Below are 17,408 nucleotides of genomic sequence, written 5' to 3' on the forward strand. Positions count from 1 at the left end.
AGAGAGAGAGAGAGAGAGAGAGAGAGAGAGAGAGAGAGAGAGAGAGAGAGAACTAGCTAACTGGGTATGGCATAGTGGCATAGCTTTTAAAGCCAGTTCGCAGTGACTCAATTATTCCAACAAGTCCACACTTCCTAATCTTCTCAAGTAGTTCCATCAGCTGGGGACCAAGTGTTTGAATATATGAGCCTATGTGGTCCATTCTCTTTCTAATTTAAACCTATCAGAGTAGGCTACTGCTTCCTATAGTTAATATCCTTTACTATGCTGAGATATGTTCCTTCTATTCCTAATCTCCTCAGAACTTTTATAATGCAGGGATGTTGTGCTTTGTCAAAAGTCTTTTTGTATCTATTCAAATCATCATATGATTTCTGTCCTTGAATCTATTCATGTGGTGATATATACTTATTAATTTATATGTGTTGAACTATCCCTGGATCTCTGTAAGGATGCTAACATGAACACGATGTGTGATCTTTTGATGCATTTGTGAAATCAGCATTTTACTGTGAATAGTATTAAAGATTTGTTTTTATTTACATGTAAGTGTATCTCTCTGCATCTCTACCTCTGTCTCTTTGACTTTTCTCCTCCCTATTTGTACTGTGTTTATGCAGGTAATGACAGATACCATAAGAGGTTGTAGGAAATTAAAAGTGGGGATAATAAAGTGACTCAGTATTATTCTGCTATGGCTGATCTGTGACTTTATATTTAAGTTTGTTTTATAGTATTGAGTGCACGAGTGTTCTTTGTGTGTGTATTTACAATTGATTTGTTGATCAGATGTTCCCTTAACCAGTATGAATTTACCTTCTTCTAATTAATGAGGCTTTGTGTTGTTGTTTCACATGGTCACATGATACAGCCCTAAGTAGCCCAGTAATGTGTAGACCAGAACCTCAAAGTCACAGAGATCTGCCTGCATCTCCCTCAGCAGTACTGGGATTAAAAGTGTGTCGAATCAAACGTAGCCTGACTTGTTTTAATATGAATTCTACTTTGTCATATATTAGAACAATAACGTTTTATTGTTTCCTAGTTTAATTCACTGTGAAACCCCTTACCCATTCTTTTCCTCTAAGATGATACGTTTTTGATGAAGATGTGTTTTGTTTCTTAGAGGTGATAAAGAAATAGACATTGTTTAACCCTGTGTCTATGTTTGTTTCACTATTACCTTCTTGGAGAATTTATTTTTTATGAAAAAAAATCTTCATAGAAAATTGCACTAGCTTTTGCTTTTAACACCCTATTCCTGAGCTGTGAGAGACTTTGTTTCTTGGTGAGCTACCCTATCTCTACTGGGCAACCGATATTTTGGGTGGATTCTACTACTTCTTGTTCACCTCTCTAGGGCTATTTTTCATAGGCTGCATTGTATATTCTCTTACTTTCTCATACATCACTCCATCATCTCTGGAGTTATATGTTCTTTTTGTACCTTGAGAATTGATTCTTATACACATCTTCATCATCTTCCATTAGGCAATGCATAATCTACAATGTTCTGACCCTTTATGTGATTCACATGTATTTTAGTAATGAAGTACTTCTTTGCATAATTATAACCAGGAATCATATTTTAGTGCATATGTGTACATACATACATACATACATACATACATACATACATACATAAACACAACACACACAACATACACACATGCTGAAATTGCTTCACTGATAGTCTGTGTCTTCTTATTGGGAAATTGAGGCCATTCATATTCAGAATTATTATTGAGATATATGTACTAATGTCTTTTATTTTGTTGCTTTTATAGCCTGGGATGTTTTTCTAGTGTTCACTTTCTTATGTGTTATTCTATCATGGTTTATTCTTTCCTGTAGCCCCCTAAACGTGCACAGTGAGTCCAAAGGTTTCTTTCTGTAGAGCTGGTTCAATGGTCTGAATCCCCTTATTGTTTTGTTTGTCATGAAAATTTTTTCTTTCTCCCCCAATCATGACAGATTAGCTTTGGGTATAATAGTCTAGATTGGCAGCTCTTGACTTTCATAACTTGAAATCCATTATTCTAAGCCCTGTTTACTTTAAAATTTTCTTCATAAATCTGTTGTTTTGATGCTACTGACTTTACATATGACTTGCTGTTTCTGCTTATTATTATTTCTAATAAAACACATATGCATCTATAATGTTTTGACTGTAATATGATATAGGTAGGTACTTCTCTGTTCTTTTTGACTCAATGTTTTCCTACAGCTGGAGCAGCATCCATTTACCTATGTCAGAGAAATGTTTTAGGTGGCTTTATTGACAGTTTTTTCTAAATCTGTAGCATGATTTTTTTCTCCCTCTAGGCCCATGATCTGTAGATTCCATCTTTTCATAATGACCCAAAGATGTCATTTTCAATTGTTCTTACTTCCTTATCATTCTCTCCACCTTCTAATTGCTCTACCTTTCTTTCCCCCTTACTTTTCTTTCTTTCTTTCTTTCTTTCTTTCTTTCTTTCTTTCTTTCTTTCTTTCTTTCTTTCTTTCTTTCTTTCTTTCTTCCTAGTTTGGCTAAAAGCTTTGAAGCACAATGCCAGACAAAACCCATAGAAGGTCTCAGGTAGCTCCTAACTTTCGACCTTGCAACTTCATGATTTTTTTTCTGTTAGTATGCATTCAGAGCTATACCAGGGCACCATGCAGCTTGTGGGCCATGGGTTGGACATACCTGAATCCAAACCATCTACTAATTTTTATCATATGGAAGTTGCAAGAGGTTGTATTAATTTTCTCAGGGTTGCCCAAGGAAATATCTCAAATGATGCCAACAACAGATATTTCATTGTCTTAAGTTCTTGGAAAATTGAGCTCTACATTAAGGAAATGGGAGATTGCATTGTTTTTGTTTTGTTTTGCTTATTGGTTTTTAGAGACAGAGGTTTCTTGTGTAGCCTTGGCTCTCCTGGAACTCTGTCTCTGTAGATCACAGAGATCTGCCCACCTCTACCACCCAAGTGCTGGGATTTAAGGCACGTGCCACCACTTGTTTTCTTAAGGGCTGTGATGGAAGTTTTTTGTTTGTTTGTTTGTTTGTTTGTTTTCCAGGCATCGGTCCTTTTGGATTGTAAATGACTGTATTTTCCTTGTTTTCTAAGTATTGTTGTATTAAAGACCATGAGTAAAAACAACTTGGAAATAGAAGGGACTGTTCGATCTTAGAACTCTCAGGCCACTGAGGAAAATCAGTGCAGCAATCTAGGGGCAAGAACTGATGCAGAGACCACAGAGAACACTACTTACTGGCTTGCTCATCTTGATTTCTTACACCACCCTAAAATTGCTCAACTATGGGATCCTATACAATAAAATATAAGTTATATATTTTCTTACTCCAGGAGGGAAGAACAAGGGCACAGTCATGATCAGACCAAAACAGAACCAAATTACAACATTGTGAACAGTTCAATTATTGATGTCTGGAACAAGAGCACAATTTTGGGGGCTCCTAAAGGCCTACGATGTTCCAAACATCCAGCTCTGCTATTTGCAGCACAATCAGCGTTTCTCATAAATTTAACCTAGCTCCACTCCACAGCTGCTGCTATCCTTGATGGCCATCCCATATTCCTGGTGTCTCATTCTTGGGTCTCCACTGCAACTGAGGATGAATCTTCACCAGTGTCCTCTCCCGTACTTCTCCTCAGAGACTCTTATCCCTGACAATATTGACAACCCCCCTCAGCCACTCTCTATTACCCCTTTAGGCCTTCAAATCCAGGACCACCTAACTCTTACACATTACCAATTTTAGCTGCCAGCATGAATACAGCCTTGGTCACCCTGGATCACATCTTTCTGTGTTTTGATCCTGGGGAAACATTCCCAGAAGATTTCTCCTAAATGATGCTGTTCTCTTCTTAACCACAGCTTATTTCTCAACCACAGGGAACCAGCACCAATTGTCTCAGTAAAGCAAATGTTTGACTTCAGTAGTGCTAGTTTCTTGTTAATCACAAGAGACTGTGACCTGTCTTCAGGTCTAGCTGACCAGAATCAAGGATTCTTAATATAAAATATCCCACAAATATCCCTGGTAGAGTCTTCATTTCCTTCTGAAACTGCTCAAGCCAGTTTTCCATCATCTGCATTTCTTTCAGCATTTCTATCAGTTAAGCTCCCACAAGCCCAATTAAGCTTTGATCACTCAATCATTGGTATTCCTAGCTCAAAGTTCCAACGTCCATCTATAATATGCTTCGTAATAGCATGGTCAGGTCTATCACAGTAATATCCCATGAAACTGATACCAATTTCTGTTTTAGGTTTCTATTGCTTTAATACAGTACAATGCCAAATCAACTTGGGGAGGAAAGGGTTTCTTTCAGCTTACAGCTCCACATCACAGTTCATCATTGAAGGAAGTCAGGGCAGAAATTCAAGCAAGTCAAGAACCTGGAGGCAGCAGCTAAAGTAGAGACCATGAAGGAAGGCTGCTTACTGTGTGTTTCTGCGTGGGCAGAAAACACTTTGGACTGGGTTCGTACTGAAGAACTTAACATCCTAAAAGAAGATAGGCTGCAAAAGGAAAATGAATGCCCAGTCGGTTTGCGCTGATCAGAGCATGATTTTTATTAATCGGACAAGGAAGGATTCTAAGCCCGTCCTTGTGTCCCCTTGAGAAACTCTCTCTGTCTCTGCCGTGCGGTCCGATCATGAGTGGAGATGTGTATCTGGAAGGTGGGTTCCAGCGAGTGGGCGAAGATGACATTAGTGGTTGGTCCAAGTGACAGTGGGCGGCGACAGTGGGCAGTGATGACGACGACGTAGGGCAGTCTGAAGACGCTGCATTCTGGGAGATCTGGGGAGGTCTTCTCAGTAGCAATCCTGTGCGTCTGCAGGGGGCACAAAATAATGTTTAGAGGGAGAGTGGTTAGTGGAGGTGAGAGACCCCAACAGCTTACTAACTTGCTTCTCATGGCTTGCCCAGCCTGCTTTCTTATAGAACCCAGGATCGTCTGCCAGAAGTGGGGCAACTCACAATGAGCTGGCTATCCCTCATTAATCCTTAGTTAAGAAAGCCCTGTAGACTTGCCTATACTAATGGAAGCAGTTTCTCTTTTTTTATTAGATATTTTCTTTATTTACATTTCAAATGCTATCCCGAAAGTTCCCTATACCCTCCCCCCGCTCCTGTTCTCCTACCCACCTTCTCCCACTTCTTGACCCTGGCATTTCTTAACTGACGTTCTTTTTCACAGATAACTCTAGCTTGTATCAAACTGACAAAAACAAACGATCAACCAACCAACACATTCTACCTTCAGGTCATTTTCTTTTTATGTGTGTCTCTGCACTTAAAGTTCTCCTGGTAAAGATTGTAGGTAATGGAGACCTGCCCTACTAACCTCATTTAAAACTGATTTTCTTCTTTCTAATTTGACCATGTTTCTAAATGAGGTCAGATTCTGAGCTAATAGGGGTGAAGACTTCAATATATAATATTTTGGAAGGGACACATTTGAATCAATAATAGAGAAAGGATGAAGCAATGAGAAGGACGTGAGGAAAATGAGACAGTAAATGTTGGCAGAACTGTAAAATTCTGACTTGTAAAGGAAGCCAGATTAGGCTTAGAAAAGCACGAGATTAAGGGAACATTGAAGCAAGGAGAGAACTGAACGTGGTATATATGGGAAGATAGACGAGCAAATATTAAAGATCCAGGTGGGCAGATTAATCTACATCTGGCAATACACAAGAAAAGATGGTATTAAGAACTCTAATGAAAGAAGTACTCTTAAGTCATACAAAGAAAACCTCTCCATCTGAGACTGGAGCAACTCATAGATGTGAATACAAAATATTACTAGAATTGGTAATGACAGTATAACAGATATAACAATGTAACAGCCTTCAGAATGGTCATGTGAAAATTAATTTTGGTTCTCACTTTAATTGAACTGAAGAGGTTGTAGGGATTTGTGAAACCCTCCTTTAGGTGTGTCTGCGATAGCATTTCCAGAGAAAATTTAAGGCAGGAAGATCTATTCTGTATGTAGACAGCAATATTTTATGAACTGCACTTCTGAGTAAAGCACCAAATGACTAGTTATTACCACTCTACTTCCTGACCGCTATATTGGGAGCTGCTTGCTCTATTATTCCCTGCCCATCATAATGTACTGAAACCATGACTCAAGATAAACATCTCTTCCTTTAAGTTGTTTATATTAGATATTTTGTCACAGGGACAAGAACAGTTACTAATCCAGACAGTAAGAGCAGAATTCTAGAGTTAGGCTTAATAAGTAAAAATTTCAGTCCAATGTGTGACATTTGGAAAGCTATTTTAACATTTGTCTGTGACCAACCTTCACTTCATATCTACAAAGGTTTCTTTTATAAGAGTCAGTAACTCAGTGTGCTATACAAGTATTCAGCAATTCAATTATCTGACTTAAAATGAGACTTTGGGAGTGAGGTACAGAACAGGTCAGACTTGAAGTATGTGGTAAAAGTTTGGAGTTGTTCACCAAGGAGAACAGGATATGGAACTACAAAAATTAAATAGCACTGGGGACATAGGTGAGACTCTGAACACATTGTTAAAAGCTGCAATATGTTCTCACTTGTTGCCAATGGCCTGCCTTGCCATGAGCACTCCCACCACTGCTTCACAGAAATGCTTCAACTACCCACAGTCCCTTAGCCAGATGAGACCAGTGTTCTGGGCACTCGATCCTCATCTTACTGGGGCCTATGCCAACAATGTAAAATTTGGTGTGGATGCTCAAGCCTTAATGCTTCAAGGTGTAGACCTTTTAGCATATGCTATAGCTGTTAAAGTGGAGCCAAGGGGAAGAACTGTGATCATTGAACAGGGTTGGGGAAGTCCCAAAGTAACAAAAGATGGGGATACTATTGCAAGACTGTTGCAAAGTAAATTGATTTAAATGATAAATACAAAAGTATCTTGGCTCAATTTGTCCAGGATCTTGTCAATAACACAAACAAAGAGGCTGAAGATGACACTATCATTATTATTGTTCTGGCACTGTCTAATGCCAAGGAGGGCTTTTAGGATGTCAATAAAGGGGCTAATCCAGTGGAAATCCAGAGAAGTACGATGTTGGCTGTTGATGCTGTAATTGCTGAACTGAAAATACAGTCTAAATCTGTGACAACCCCTGAAGAAATTGCTCATATTGCTACAATTTCTGAAAATGGGGACAAAGACATTGGAGACATCATTTCTGATGCAACGAAAAAGGTTGGAAGAAAGGGTGTCATCACAGCAAAGGATAGAAAAACCCTGAGTAATTAATTAGAAGTTATTGAAAGCATGGAGTTTGACAGGAGATATATTTCCCTGTATTTTATTAACATATCAAAAGATCAAAACGTGAATTCCAAGATGCCTATGTTCTGCTGAACAAAAAAGTGTCTAGTCCATTGTACCTGCTCTTGAAATTGCCAATGCTTATCAGAAGTCCTCGATAATAATTGCTGAAGATGTTGATGCAGAAACTGTAAGCATACTGGTTTTGAACAGATTAAAAGTTGGTCTTCTGATTGTTAACAGTCAAAGCTCCAGGATTTGGGGACAATAAAAAGAACCAGCTTCCAGATATGCCTATTGCTACTGGTGGTACAGTGTTTGGAGAAGAGGGGTTGAATCTAAATCTTGAAGATGTTAAAACCCATGACTTAGGAGAAGTTGGAGAGGTCATTATCACCAAAGATGATGCAACGTTTTTGAAAGGAAAAAGTGACAAAGCTCAAATTGAAAAATGGATGCAAGAAATCATTGGGGAGTTATACATCACAACTAGTGATTATAAAAAGGGAAAGCTGAAAGAGTGATTGCTAAATTTTCAGATGGAGTAGGTCTTGCAAGTTTTATATGCCCCAATACAGGGGAATGCCAGGGCCAATAAGTGGGAGTGGGTGGGTAGGGGAGCAGGGCAGGGGGAGGGTATAGGGAACTTTTGAAATGTAAATAAAGAAAATATCTAATAAAAAAAGTTGGAAAGAAAAAGAAAGTTGGAGGGACAAGTGATGTTGAAGTGAATGAGAAGAAAGACAGAGTTACTGGTGCTCAAAATGCTACCAGAGCTGCAGATAAAGAAGTTATTGTTCTAGTAGGGGACTGGGCTCCACTTCAGTGCATGTCAGCCTTGGATTCATTAAAGCCAGCTAATGAAGATTAGAAAATACATATAGAAATTATTAAAAATGCACTCAAAATTTTTGCAATGATGATTTCTAAGAATGCAGGTGTTAAAGGATCTTTGACAGTTGGGTTCCTCAGCTGTTGCTTATGATGCTGTACTTGTGATTTTGTGAGCATGGTGGAAAAGGGCATCAATCATCAATCCCACAAAGCTTGTATCAACTGTTTTTGCTGGATGCTGCTGGCGTGGCCTCCTTTCTATCTACAGCCAAAGCTGTAGTGACAGAAATTCCTAAAGAAGAGAAGGACCCTGGAATGGGCCCCGTGGGTGGGATGTAGGGGCTTAAGGGAAGTGGCATGTTCTAACTCCTGGAATAGTGCTTTGCCCTTATCAATGAACTGTGACAGGAAACTCAAGGCAGGTTCCTCACTGATAACTTCAGAGAAGTCAGCTGAAGAAAATGGCTGAAGAGAAGGCTGGCTGACCACTATAATCATCAGTTACTGGTTTCCATTGAGAATATAGAATGGTTTACTGCTGTCATTGTTCATGCTTACAGATAATTTATTTTGTGTTTTTGAATAAAGACATTTCTACATTCCTGATACATTCCTGGATATGAGAGCCATGTACCAGTGTCCTGCCTAAAGCTTAAATCACTGATGCATTTCTACTGTTCAGTTACTGTCTGAACTGTAGTTCTGTGTCACCAGATGAAATGACCAGAAGCAGCCTTTCTGTTGAGAGTGAAAATAATTGTGTAAAAATTAGAGAAATAACCAATTATGTGACAACCTTTGTGTAATAAAATTTTGTTTAAAGTTTAAAAAAAGGCTGCAATCCACAAGGTATTTCATCAGCAGCTTTCATCAACTCTGTTGAGCATCCAGTGCTCAACACTGTACGAGAGAGGAGGTACATTTCAAGATGCTATATCATTTAGTGGTTTTCAGCTTTAGTGAACATGAGAATTACTTAAAGTTATTAAATCATATAAGGCCAGTGATATAATAAATACTGTGATTACTTAGTGATGGTAAAGTCAAACTCATGGCCTATATGCATGTTAAGGAAAATTGTACCATTAAGCTACAAAAAAATCATTATGATTTGTGATTTTGACTTTCATTTTCCTGATAGCTGATGATGATAACATTTATTAGGTTCTTATTTAGTCTTGTATTATCTTTCGTGAACCATTCAAAGTTTTGCTCTTTTGATTTGGTTTTTGTTTTGTTTTGTTAAATTGTGAGAGGTCTTTATTATTGTATTAAAAAACAAATAAAATTTAGAAAGAACATATGATTTAAATAAATTCTTCTCCCACAAAAGTATTTAAGAATACCAGTAAATGCCAGAGAAAATTCTCAACGTCATTAGACATCAGAGAACAACAAACCAGAATTTCAATAAAGTAACAGCTCTCCTTTACTAAAACAAAATCAAGAAATGATATAACTACTTTTTGAGAATATTGAAAAGGTAGACGCTACATAATGATGTTTGATGATCCCACTGCTTTGGAAATCAGTTTGCCAATTCCTCCAATTGTTAAAAATTGTCATTACTGTATAATTCAATAATTCCATCTGAAGTTGTATACCCAAGGTAAATGAATATGTAACTTCACGCAAAAGCCTGTATGATAATTAATAGCATCATTTTTATGATTCCGAGGATTAAACCAGGGGCTTTATATATTGTAGGAAAGTGCTTCATCACTGAGCTAAAACTGCAGTCCTTAAAGTCAGTTTTATTCATATTTCTCTCAAAGTAGAAATGCCCAAGTATCTACCAAATGATTAATTGATGAATAAAATGTAATATATCTATAAAACGTCATATATTTTGCAATAAAAAGCAACTGAGTATGCAGCCGCATGGATACACCATGAAAGTGTCATAAACATGAAATAATGTAGTAAGAGAAAAGACAATAAAACATATGATTCAACTTGTATGAAATGTTTAGAAGGAGATAGAAAACAAGTGTGTGTTTGCATTGGGGTAGTGAGTAGATTAAAGTGTGACAAGAGTATGGCGATTTATTGATTGTAATGAGTTGTTCTAAAATAGAGCACGGTAGTTGTTACAGAATTATGTGAAAGCATGTCATTTTGAGGTGCAATATTTTATTGTTTTGTAGTTTATTTTAATTGAATGTTTATGGGTTACAATGTAATAATCTTATCTATAAATACATAATAATTAAATTTGTGTAGAGTGAAATGTATGGCATGTAAATCATACCTAATAAAGTTGCTATAGAAGGTCAATATGGGAATAATTGGAAGTTGGTTGGAAAAGGATGTTAGAGGCGGGTCACTTTTCCTGTAGAGATATGAACAGAGGTCCATTCACGACAGATAGAGCAGTGACAATTGGTTAAGCTAACCACTCTACCCAAATCTACTTTCTCCAACTAGTGAGTTTATTGGGATACTTACAGCAGCAGTAATGGTTCAGGGGTTACATACTGGAACATGGATAATTTAAACACGATAAATAGAACCATCACAAACCTCACTCTAGCATAGGAGATGATGTCTCATCAAATTTGCATTCCTGGAGCTTCCTGCATAACCCCTTTTTTCTTAGCAGTTGTTACTGTTTATATAACCTCCCACAGAAGCTACCTGTGAATGGTGAAAGTATCAAGGCATTTCCTAAGACTTGTGAAGTTTCTGAGTCTTACAAGTTTTGTTTACTCCTTAAATTTTAAGAGGCCTTCCTCCTTCCTTCAGGAGGGCATGATTCATGTACGTTCACTACAGAGCAGACCTGTTTATTAACAGTGAGTGAGTAAACAACAATCTAAAGTAGGGTAGAGGTTGTGGAACATCAAAGGACAGGGAGAACTATGGTCTCAGCATATATTGTAGAAGGGTGAGAGGTAATGAACCAATGGTGAAGAGCAAATGCTGCTGTTCCCGAAGAAGGACAAGAGTTCTATTTGGAAAACCCACACCATCTATGAGTCCTGCTTCAAGCAATATCACAGTGTCTTCTTGTCTAAATGGCCACCAGCACTCATGTGGATATACATATGCATTTAAAATGAACTTAAAATTAAATATAGAGATAGAATCAGTGAGACTTTGTACTTTGTTGGGTGTTGAATAGATGGATATTAAAGTGGCAAAGACAACGAAAGTTTTTAGTCTTGACAAGTAGGAGAATGGTTGTGTTATTTCTGAACAGTAGAGGTACAGATTTTTTTTTAAAAAAATGTATTACTTTTTCAAAGGAGAGAATTAAATCTATGGTTACTTTAGGTTATGCTTGGTCCTGCGGATTGAAACTAGGGTGTCATACACATTAAGATATTCTACCACTGAACAATAACTCCAATAGAATATTTCCATTTTTATCTCCTATTAGGACAATATTGAAATAATACCTAATGTTTAATTAAAATTTGGGGATGAGAACTTAGTAACAACGAGGTCTAGTTTGAAGTATTTAAGATTTTTCAAGGCATAGATCATAATATGTGACTAAAATCTTTCACAGAGTATTGAATGGAAGTGGAAAGATGAGTACTGGACTTATAAAAACAGTTTCATTAGGAGGCAGCAGCAGGAAATCAAGATGAGCACAAGAAATGATATAATGTTATAGCTACTAAAACCAGCAGCAGGACTATATTACCATGGGATTAGGCCTGAGTTTTGGGGAGTGGAGAGTGAGTATTTTTTCCAAGAAAGGAGAAAAACACGGAACAGAAACAGAATGGAGCCAGGTGTAGGTAATGGAAAAGGATCTGAAGAGTGCCAAGACTCTCCTACTGTAGCCTTGAAGGGAGATCTAGAAATTGAGAGAAATGATTTACTTGGTCCAACGAGACATTCCTTACTATCCTTCTTAGGTGAAGTACTCACTTACCAGTGGAACATCCCAGAAAGATCTGGTCCTGGTCCTAGTGACTCTGCTTGTGTTTCCTGGATTTATTATTCTGCAGTGGATCCCATCAAGGTAAAGAAAAAATGAATATTGAAAGAAATATCTCAGAATTAGGCAAATTCCCTGGCAAAATCACAACCACAAAAGATGTTAAAAACCAATAGCTCTGTAATGCCTGGAGTTTGAGGAGATTTACTCAAATGCTTGCCATAGTTTAGTAGTCAGGAAGAGGAATGAAGGTAATGGGTCACACCACATACTTGGCATAAGGATATGCTTTCTTGTCTCATCTTTCTAGATCTTGTAAAGCATATTTTCTCATATTTTTGAAAAATGGGATAGTTGATGGGAAATTAAGGGTCTAGTCATAAATTTGACTCTAGAGTATCTTTAGAATAGCTGGAATAAAGTCATGCTGCCACTTTTTCTTAATCTGGAAAATGAATTTTGTCTATGTAGCTAGTTAATCACAAGTCATCAGCAATATATTATGTATACTCTATTATGGGTCTTTTTCTTTTTCTTGGTGTTATGGATAATACAAATGTAAAATATCTTACCTACTTTTAAAGTGTATGGTCTAGTTGAGAAATAGAAAGTATAATCTAGACTTTGAAATCTCAATAAGAGCATGCCGGAGAAGTTGGAAGGAGGGCATTGCAGGGATAGGAAACTATTTTTAAAAGTATCAGGTTGGTATATTTAATAATGAACAAATAATTCAATCTAGCTAAAGCATAACACCACCTCTCAACTATACCTTAAATGATTGTTAGAATGAATTCAGAATCAGAATAAGATACTTAGGAGTTAAAACATTTATGATGAAGTGCTAAGTGGCTTATAGTCTGCTATTTGTGACCCAACTCCCTATAGAATACGACTACCCAGGAATGACCTCAAACTTTCTCCCCTTTGCCTTTCTCATTTCCTTAGGACATGTATAGTGGCCTGGTTGGACCCTTAGTCGTCTGCCGAAATGGTATCTTGGAAGCCAATGGAGGCCGGAATGATATGGACCGGGAATTTGCCTTGTTGTTTTTGATCTTTGATGAAAACCAGTCTTGGTATCTGAAGGAGAATATTGCAACATATGGATCTCAAGAATCAAGTCATGTTAACTTGAAGGATGCAACCTTCCTAGAGAGCAATAAGATGCATGGTCTGTAGAAAAGAAGCTATTCCTATTTCAAAATAGTCCTCCCTGGTTTCATGAGATGATCTGTTAGGTTATCTCTATCTATGGGTGCATAATTCTGGAAAAGATGAGAAATGATTTAGAAAAAATATTATTGTTCTACATATTTGCAAAATACATAAATGGTCCAGATAAGATGAGGTGCCCAGAAAGAAGGTAGCTAACTCGTTAAAGTTATCACACAAACACACACACACACACACACACACACACACACACACACACACACACACGGTAGCTAACTAGTTAAAGTTATCACACACACACATTTTAACATTAGTAGGTAAGGGAAGATGAATATTATAGCCATCTCTACATATAACTAGCTACCTGGTAAATGCCCTTCTGTTTCAAAATTCTGGGTTCGTTTTTCTCTCAAAAGCATGTTATTTAACCACCAGATTAAATTCTGGATCTGTTTTGCCAATATAGACAAATTAATGACAACTTGTTAATTTTTACTACTTTTAAAGAGAAATTTAAATTAACATGGAGTAGTTGGAGAAGACATGTGCAGAGAATAGCACACTGAGCTTATATTGCACGCAATAAAGAGCTATTGATTTTTGAGTGGCTTTGGGGTGGGAGAATTGCATCATCAAAGCCTTCCTTGGCTCTAGACATCTGGTAGCTTTCCACAAAAGAGAGGAAGTCTTGAGTAAGAGGGAGAGCTTAAGTGCAGTGGAATGTAGGAAGTAACCTCTCCCAGCACTTCTCAGCCAAGATTTCTTTGATCTGAGAGTGAGGGGCAGCTTTGATAATGATGCTAATGGAACTCAAAAGTAGTATCCCATTGTCCTATAGGTTTTATCTATTTCTCCTTGATGGAAAGATGAGTGATTCACACTAGAACAGATGATTCACAACTTTACAAAGTGAACTTTTTTTTTTTTTTTTTAGTTTCTGTCAAATCAAGAAAATAAATGGGCTAGAACAAACGAAGTGGGGGCACAGTTAAGTCTTCCCAATTCAGAATTTAGCTGATGCCCATGTTCATCTACTCAGGTGTCCATTTGTCCAAACTTTAGATAGCACTTTGCCTAGCTAGTTAGATAGCAGCTATATTTGAATATTTTTTGATCATTAGTACGATAAAAATAAAGAAAAATAATGTTGTAGTCTAAGGGAACAAGTAAACAGTATTTTACCTCCTCCTCTACATTTCTGAACCAATGGAGAAAAATAAATGGTTAAGGTAAAATATGAGCCTTATTACTGAGAATGCTAATTGGAAAATTGAATTTCATTCTGTAACTAAATATGATTGCTGATACTTTCCTTGCAATGGATAAGTTTTTTTTAATTGCCATTGACATCAATGGACAACAAAATTTCTCCACATTAAGAGAGGCAGAATCTTACCCAGAACCAATTAGTGAATCAATTTGCACCCTTTTCTATGATCACAGAGATAAAATATCTAGAAGTGGCTGAGCTGAACAATTTCAGACTTTTTTTTTCCCGAACCAAATCCACAATTTAATGTTGGTAGACATAGAGAAACACTATAGCTCTTCCTTCCATTCTTTTCTCCCTTAAAGAATAGAATAGAAATCAGCTCCTACCTGTAAGAAAATGAGATGTCGGAAGAAATTGTTTTGGGTAAAATCCTACCAATAGGAGTTAATGTAACAATGAATAGTTCAGTGTCTTTCAAAGTCAGCCTAGGGTGTGACTTTGGAAGAGAATGTGTTAATCAAGCAATGTATTTTGCAGTCTGAGTTATCTGCTTGTGGTTCTGCAAATGTGCAGGGAAGCTACAGCACTGTAGCATATAAATTTATTTCCTGCTTATTAGTAACCTAAGACAAGTTGGCATCATAAGCTTTCACACCTTAAAAGATAAATAGACCTGGAAGACAGATTTTGGAGAGTTCTAATGAATCATGCTGAGGAGTATTGGAGGAGTTCAAAGGGGGAAGGTGATAGAAGAAATTGAGGTTACATAGAGGAGCTTAGGAAATCAGAAAAATTTTCATGAGGAAGGTGAAGTTTTAAAGAGAAATAATAAGGAAGCAATATTTATGAGAGGGGCACTCAGAAGACTAAAGATACAAATAACATGAATATACTTTGTGGATGATGGTGAAAGAAAAATATCATACTAATTGGAATCAATGCTGCTGGGAGTAGGATGCTAATCTTGGAAGATAATGTGAAGGTGTATTTTAAGTGAACTTACTGGCTGGCCTATAGAGCCATGGGGCTGTTGTTTGTTGTCATTTTCTTCAGGTGCTTCTTAGCCATTTAGCTTCAGAATGACATGGTCCAAATAACTGGATAATTGGAGAGAGAGAGAGAGAGAGAGAGAGAGAGAGAGAGAGAGAGAGAGAGAGAGAGATGAAGAAACTCTGATATCATTACTGTGGAAGATTCATTGAAGAGAGATATGTAGCAAATTAGTAGCCTATTGCTGTCATCAGAAATGATAGGACCTAGGGCAATAGAAAAGTTTAAATAAAGGAGAAGATGTGAAATATTTTCTTGTTTTACAGCTATCAATGGGAAACTCTATGCAAACCTCAGGGGTCTTACTGTATACCAAGGGGAACGAGTAGCCTGGTACATGCTAGCCATGGGCCAAGATACTGACATTCACACTGTACACTTTCATGCAGAGAGTTTCCTCTATCAGGTAAGCTGAAAATATGGTTGAGCCCCTCTGGGATAATTAAAAGAATGCCTTAAGAGCCATTGCAGAAGGTAATGGCAGTGAATAAGTTAACTGCTAATTGAGTATGAAAGTCTATGGAAAGATTCAGAGAAACTAGGTTTGAACCATCTAAAAGCACAAATAACATCTTTTTCATGTGTGACATGTTATGAAAAAGTAAGAGAAAAGAGGTCTGCTGTTTTAGTTTGCATGAGTGGATTCAAGGAGAGATAAATAAAATGATGAACACTTGAAGTTTCTCCTTGGTACAGACATTTTGTTTTAAGAACCTGAATTGGATATGATAGGCTTTTAGTTCCTATAAGATGTAACTTTGTTCCTATAATGTTCAGTTCTTCTCCACATCTCTATGTTTCTTGCAGAATGGGCAAAGTTACAGGGCAGATGTGGTGGATCTCTTCCCAGGAACATTTGAAGTTGTGGAGATGGTAGCCAGCAACCCTGGGACATGGCTGATGCACTGCCATGTGACTGACCATGTTCATGCTGGCATGGAGACCATCTTTACCATCTTGTCTCATGAAGGTAAGATCCAAATCCCCTAAGTGTGCCCTTTCCTAATCTTCTGTGTAACCTGTAGACACTCGGTGATAGTAAGGAGCCACTTGAACTTCCTCTGGTGGCCCAAAAGAACAAGGTTTTATCATAGAGCAGGGCTCCTTAGGCATTTCCTTAAGCTACATTTCTCATCCTCCCTTGCAAGTATCATAAGCTCACATTGGGTGGCATAGCCTGAAACTGGGAGGGCTCTTTGTTTGTGACAGGTTTAGCATGATTCAACAAAAATATAATTTATTTACAAATTCACCATTAAAGTGTAATAGAATTACTATTTCAAGGAAATTGCTAGTGAATCTTTCTTTGATGTAGTCATTTTCAAAAAAGACAAACGTGTAGAGCTGGAAAGATGGTTGAGTCAGCAACAGTGCTTTCAAGCAAGCGTGAGAACCCAAGTTTGCAGCCATTGAACATTAACAGTCTGTATGACCCTGTAACGCAAGAGCTGCAGAGTTGCTGCAGGGTGAAGACAGGGAGATTGCAGGAGCTCACTGGCCAGTCAGCTAAGTCAAGCAGCAAGTTCTGGGTTCACTGAGTTACCTTGTCAAGGAAACAAAGTTGGAAAGCACTAGAGAGAAACATCCAGTGTCCTCCTTCAGCCCTTGAATGTATGGACACATGTAAGCATAGATGCAAACACACACACACACACACACACACACACACAGAGAGAGAGAGAGAGAGAGAGAGAGAGAGAGAGAGAGAGAGAGAGAGAGAGATTAAAAATAAAATAAGTACATAAAAATAAAAAACCCAAATATTTACAAGTCAGCCAATTCTAACAGAACATGTCAGAGGTGCCAAAAGACCTCAATAGTAAACCGCTAAAGGAGATTTTACCCAGGTAAAAGTTGGACTGCTGAAGGAGACAAAGGCTACCCAGATCTTGATCTTTCCCTTTCTTACACTATTCTTTTGCATACTAGCCATGAGAAACATG

At 37.6% G+C, this 17,408-nt stretch overlaps 1 protein-coding gene and 1 pseudogene across 3 annotated transcripts in view; both read left to right on the forward strand.

Annotated features, from left to right (window-relative positions):
• Heph (hephaestin) overlaps positions 1-17,408 on the forward strand; it is a 96,510-nt gene that overhangs the window by 70,077 nt on the left and 9,025 nt on the right. For all 3 annotated transcript variants that reach the window (XM_021187434.1, XM_021187435.1, XM_021187432.2), the window contains exons 17-20: positions 12,004-12,110; positions 12,975-13,200; positions 15,732-15,871; positions 16,273-16,435. In XM_021187434.1, the coding sequence (XP_021043093.1) occupies positions 12,004-12,110; positions 12,975-13,200; positions 15,732-15,871; positions 16,273-16,435 (636 nt within the window). The remainder of the gene's footprint in view (positions 1-12,003; positions 12,111-12,974; positions 13,201-15,731; positions 15,872-16,272; positions 16,436-17,408) is intronic.
• Positions 6,510-8,473, forward strand: LOC110313682 (annotated as a pseudogene).

The sequence above is a fragment of the Mus pahari genome, chromosome X (genome assembly GCF_900095145.1).
Source record: "Mus pahari chromosome X, PAHARI_EIJ_v1.1, whole genome shotgun sequence".
Lineage (NCBI taxonomy): Eukaryota > Metazoa > Chordata > Mammalia > Rodentia > Muridae > Mus > Mus pahari.